Source organism: Lycium ferocissimum, chromosome 12, assembly GCF_029784015.1.
Source record: "Lycium ferocissimum isolate CSIRO_LF1 chromosome 12, AGI_CSIRO_Lferr_CH_V1, whole genome shotgun sequence".
Lineage (NCBI taxonomy): Eukaryota > Viridiplantae > Streptophyta > Magnoliopsida > Solanales > Solanaceae > Lycium > Lycium ferocissimum.
Window position 1 is genome coordinate 34839469 of NC_081353.1, and position 5014 is coordinate 34844482.

A 5014-nucleotide genomic window follows, 5' to 3' on the forward strand; every position below is an offset into this window, starting at 1 on the left:
GGTACGGGGTTTTAAACATACGGCAAAAAAAACCTTTAAAAAACTAGTATCTTTAACATTGTCAAGTGTCCCACATTGGTTGAGGAAATGAGTTGTGTGTCCGACAATCCTCACATCGTGTACCGACTTTTAGGGTTAGGCTGATGTTAGAGCTAGATCCATCTGTATTCCTTGGTTTACCTAATGTTAGGATTTTATGTTATGTCGTCAATGCACAAAGATGCTCCATCTAGGTACGAGAGGAGGGTGCGAGTGCTAAGTGTCCCACATTAGTTGAAAAAGATTTAGGTTGTTATATTTTGTATGATCTTGGTCAATCCTCGCTTCACGAGCTAGCTTTTTAGGGTCGCGAGTTGGACACAAGATCCATTTCCTTTACACATATGTCATGCAAAACACAAGGGCAACCTCTATTCATTTGTTCCCTTCTTGCTGCTATCACCAAGCATCTCTCTTTTGCTTTTGCCTTGATTCTACGCAAGAATTTTTACCAATATAAAATCTTTTATTTTTGTCTTGCTTTTACCGCATGTCTTCTTGCATTTCCAAATTTGTACAAACCCTACCATTGTTTTTGGACATAACAATTTGTTACTAATACTGATTTAACCTCACATATATTGATCTAGTTAACTGTACTTGTTTGATTAAAATTATCTCTTTGTGTTGCAATATGAGATGTTATCTCTTTATGTTGCAATATGAGATATTATCTCTTTATGTTGCAATATGAGATTACTGTATTATAGTGTTGCAAATTCTGAAATTCCAGTAGTTGCCTCCTTTAACAGTGGAAAACTGTATTATAGTGCTGCAAATTCTGAAATTCCAGAAGTTGCCTCCTTTAACAGTTGAAAATCGAGAGATTCTTATAGCGGTCTATACCCAAATATCCGGCTGAATATACTGTTTACTTTTCCTAGCCAATATACACTGACTGTATACCGTTACACGCATATTATACATCCGCTGCTTATTTTTAATTTAAGAAGCGCGAACAACTATTTAGATTAATTCTTTTTTATATGATATCTATTGACAAGAACTATATAAAAACGAAAATTTATTGGGTGACAAGTATGAATAAGCAAATTGTGTGACTCGTGAATTTCATGGGAAGCACTGTTTTATTTTTAAGTTTGTTAATCCATAACAGGGCAGGGCCAAAACTTGACTTTAGACTTAAAAGACATGCATTTTATTTGGTACTATATTCTTTGCTTAATGTTATGTTATTCTCCTTTTAGTTTTCTCGCTCTATATTTTCCTTTACTTTGAAGTCATTCTTCAAATATTATGTGAGTTTGAACACTCTGGTTGCACCTTTTTTTTCCTCATTGTTAGTAGTTTTGTCTTGTACATTACAGTTTACAGCCCTTTCTTGTCTGCGGTGTAAAGAAAAAAAGGTCAAGGAGCGTCTATCTTATCAACTATTTTGGTCTTTTAACCAAGGAGCGATGCAAAATGTTTGTTATTGATGAAAAATATTTTCCGAAAAATGTTTTTAGGTGTTTGGTTGGAGAGAAATGCCTTTCAGTATAACATCTGTAGATATTTAAAATAATGTTTAGAAATTCGATGGTGCTTTAATGAAATTATTGAGTATAGTGATCTGAAGTTAAACATCGAGATAGTTATGAAGGAAAATGTCATTTGCCCAAAATATGGGAGATCCCTTTTCTTTCTTTTGGTGAAAATGCAACCATATACTAGAAAATATATATATTTTTTTTTTTTGTTATGATAAGGGAATCAGCAGTCACTATCCTTTGGGTGCGCACAGGTTAAACTCCGCCCGCAAACAACATATGAGAGATAACCCGCACTAGGCAAGCCTCTGTGCAACGATAGAGAACTTACTTTGAACTTAGTTTTTCGAGAAACATGATAGGGAACTCTCTCTATTTAGTTGCTCTTTTTCCTTTTGGAATATTTATAGGTTAATATCATTATGGTATCCTATTCTTCTTTTTACAATTCTTGATGTGAAAGAAAAGAATGAATATAAGTTTTCGAAAGTGAAATTCGGTTTCTTTACATTCTTATAAGTTACATTTCAACCGATTCTAAAGACTTAAAAGATTATCAAATACTTGATGAGCCAAAAACTCTAGCTTTCTTCATCATTGGGTAAAAATGATATTTAAGTATTTCATGTAATATTGAAATATACTCTTTTTAGTCAGCTAAACAACAACAACAACATACCTAAGAGAGATCATGTCACAAAGTGGGGTCTGGGGAGGATAGAATGTTTGCAGATCTTATCCTTACCATGGACTCAAAGAAAAGCAACCACATCAGTCCGGAAAAAGAAATTATAGCAGTAACAAAGTCGTGGAAAAATAGTAAATAAAGCATGACAAAGCAATCTAGAAAAAAAATGTAACTAACACAAAATCATATGTCAATCAAGGTACAAGACACAACAGAAAATAACAAAAATCAGAGGACAAGAAACTACAAGAGTAATACGAAGCATGACAGACACAACTGCCTACTAGCCTTTTGCTCTGATCCGTGTCCTCCATAACTTCCTATCTAAGGTTATGTCCTCGGTGAGCTGACTCTTTCTAGTCAGCTATGTCTAATGAAAACTGAGACTTGTTTATAAAGTACATCTAAACATGAATAATTGGGGAAAATGTGGAGATGGTGAAAAGAATCAAAGTCCTAAAACACAACCAGATCTTATGAAATATGCCTAAGACCCGTAAACAGTGGCGAACAAATTTGTTTCAAAGCTTTTATTCTCTATTATTCACGATTGAGTAAATATATTTTTGAGTTATTGTTTTTATTATCAAAATTACTGAGACGGACAAATTATTGTAATTAATATTTTTACGATGCTCAAGTTTTTTTTTCTTTTTTCAGCGTTATATATGCTTGAATATTTTTTCCACATTTTTACTTTATAAATGAAATTTATTTGTTCTGTAAGTGATATTAAAAGGAAGGTGATATTAAAAGGAGAAAACTATCATATTAGTAAGAAAGTTTTAAGAAAAATGGCAAAGGTTGATAGTTTTGAAGGTAAAATAGGTATTTTGGCATGTTGAGTGACCTTCTGAGTGATACAAGCATAGTCAAGTGACGCTTCTCTTCGAAATGAAAAAAATATAACTTTACTTGTTACTTTCAAATAGTTTAGTAACCATTTAATTTGGTTAATGATCTCGTCTCTTATTCTTTAAGGTTTTGTAGTTTGAATGTTGGTGAAAAGATAGGTTTTTTTTGGGGTCTTCTATTTTTGAAGCACCAGGTATGTATATACTCAGTTGTTTTAATGCAAACACAATACTACTAAATGGTCATGCAAAGACAATACATTCAAATTATTTGATTATTCAAAGCCAATAGTTATCAAGATGGTTATCTTGGTTAGTTATACAGTCAAGCCTCTCTATAGTGGCAGCGTTTGTCCGAAAATTTCATGGCTGCTATAGTGAGGTGTTGTTATGCATGTGTACTGGCATTCGATATTTAGATCTCATTTAGCTATTATAAACAAAAGTACTCAAACAATTAACTTTTTATACTTTTTATGTTATAAACAAAAACAATATACTTGTAAATTTTAAAATCTCAATCTCATAAATCAAAAATTGAAAAGACTAATAAATTAGTACTAAATCCATAACTAGTTGTACCACGAGATAAAGAATTAAAATCTATGGAGCATATGCATTACAAATTAATCGAGAATTTAAATATTTCAAGTTTGACGTAAGAACTCTACAATTGTAGGCTGTTTCGTAAATTCTAGTCTCTTAGTGATAATATAACGCTTAAACTGATGAAGAATTTTGTCCAAACTTTCAGTAAAAGGAAATTCAACAGCTTTCCCTTGAAGGATATCTAGGTGCTTAACAGTTGACTCTTCTATCTTCAAGTTGCAGTAGGTTGAGGCTTTTCATCGACACTTTTGTTGTCACATAATATATTTCTTACAAAATATTATTACATGCTATTTGAGTATGACTGTTATAGAGAGGTAATTTTACAAAGCGTGTACTGCTCTAATCGATGTTATTATCAATAGGTAATGCGTTATAGAGAAGTAAAATATAACATGAAAAATAGGTTTCGAGAAAATCAAAGCCGTTATAGTGAAATACTGTTATAACGAATGGCAATTATAGAGAGGTTTGACTATACCAGAAATCAAGTAACATTGTTGTTTATGGGCCAGCTTGGATATAAGTCCAAGAGAGGCATAGTACTGCAAGTATTGGGCGTGTTAGCCACTTTTTAAATCGTTTTTTAATATTTAGCCCCCAATTAAAAAGTAAATAAAAATTAGTGATCAGTTATAGGCTTACAACCGCTTTAGGAATTTTATGGATTTTTGAACTACCGTAATTTAAATTTCACAAGTTTTTCATTAAGTTTTAAAAAATTCATAGAGTTTTGAACTTCCTTAGTTAAAAATTTCCACATCTTTTTGTGAAGTTTTGAACTACTATACAGGGACGAATCTAGAGGTTTATATACAGGTTCACAGGAACTTTATAGTAAATTTAATTTGGTTGGATGGTGGGGTGAAGATGAGGTGAGTTCGAGAGCGGGGCGAAGAAAATGTTTAATAAAAATTTTGACCAACCGAACATGAGCAAATTGAAAAATGTTTTCTTCCTTCCATATATACCAATACATACTGTCAACGTACGATTACTCCAAATTGGTCTCGAAGATCCAAGAATCTGTTCCTATGCAACTTCCTATCCTTACTGTTTATGCAATTCACATAGTTTAACGAGCAATATAATTGAAAGCTTATGATCATGGCCGTGTAATATTTTTTGTAGAAACGGTCCTTATACTGGAACACGTACTCTTTGTAGTAGCTGTGGCCTTTAAATTGTATAAACAATTGGAATATCGTCGAAATAAAAAACCTCTATTGAGAGTTTTTTTTTTACCTGTGAATTCTATTAGACCCATAAATGATACATTGGAAAAATTCAAGTTTTTCAAGAAAAGGAAAAAAAAGAGAGAGAGAGAGAGATAG

At 32.3% G+C, this 5014-nt stretch overlaps 1 protein-coding gene across 1 annotated transcript in view; it reads right to left on the bottom strand.

Annotated features, from left to right (window-relative positions):
- LOC132039245 (UDP-glucuronate 4-epimerase 6-like) overlaps positions 1 to 569 on the bottom strand; it is a 2655-nt gene extending 2086 nt beyond the window's left edge. Inside the window, exon 1 of the mRNA XM_059429775.1 lies at positions 527 to 569. Coding sequence (XP_059285758.1) covers positions 527 to 569 — 43 coding nt within the window. The remainder of the gene's footprint in view (positions 1 to 526) is intronic.
- Positions 570 to 5014: the final 4445 nt, after the last annotated feature.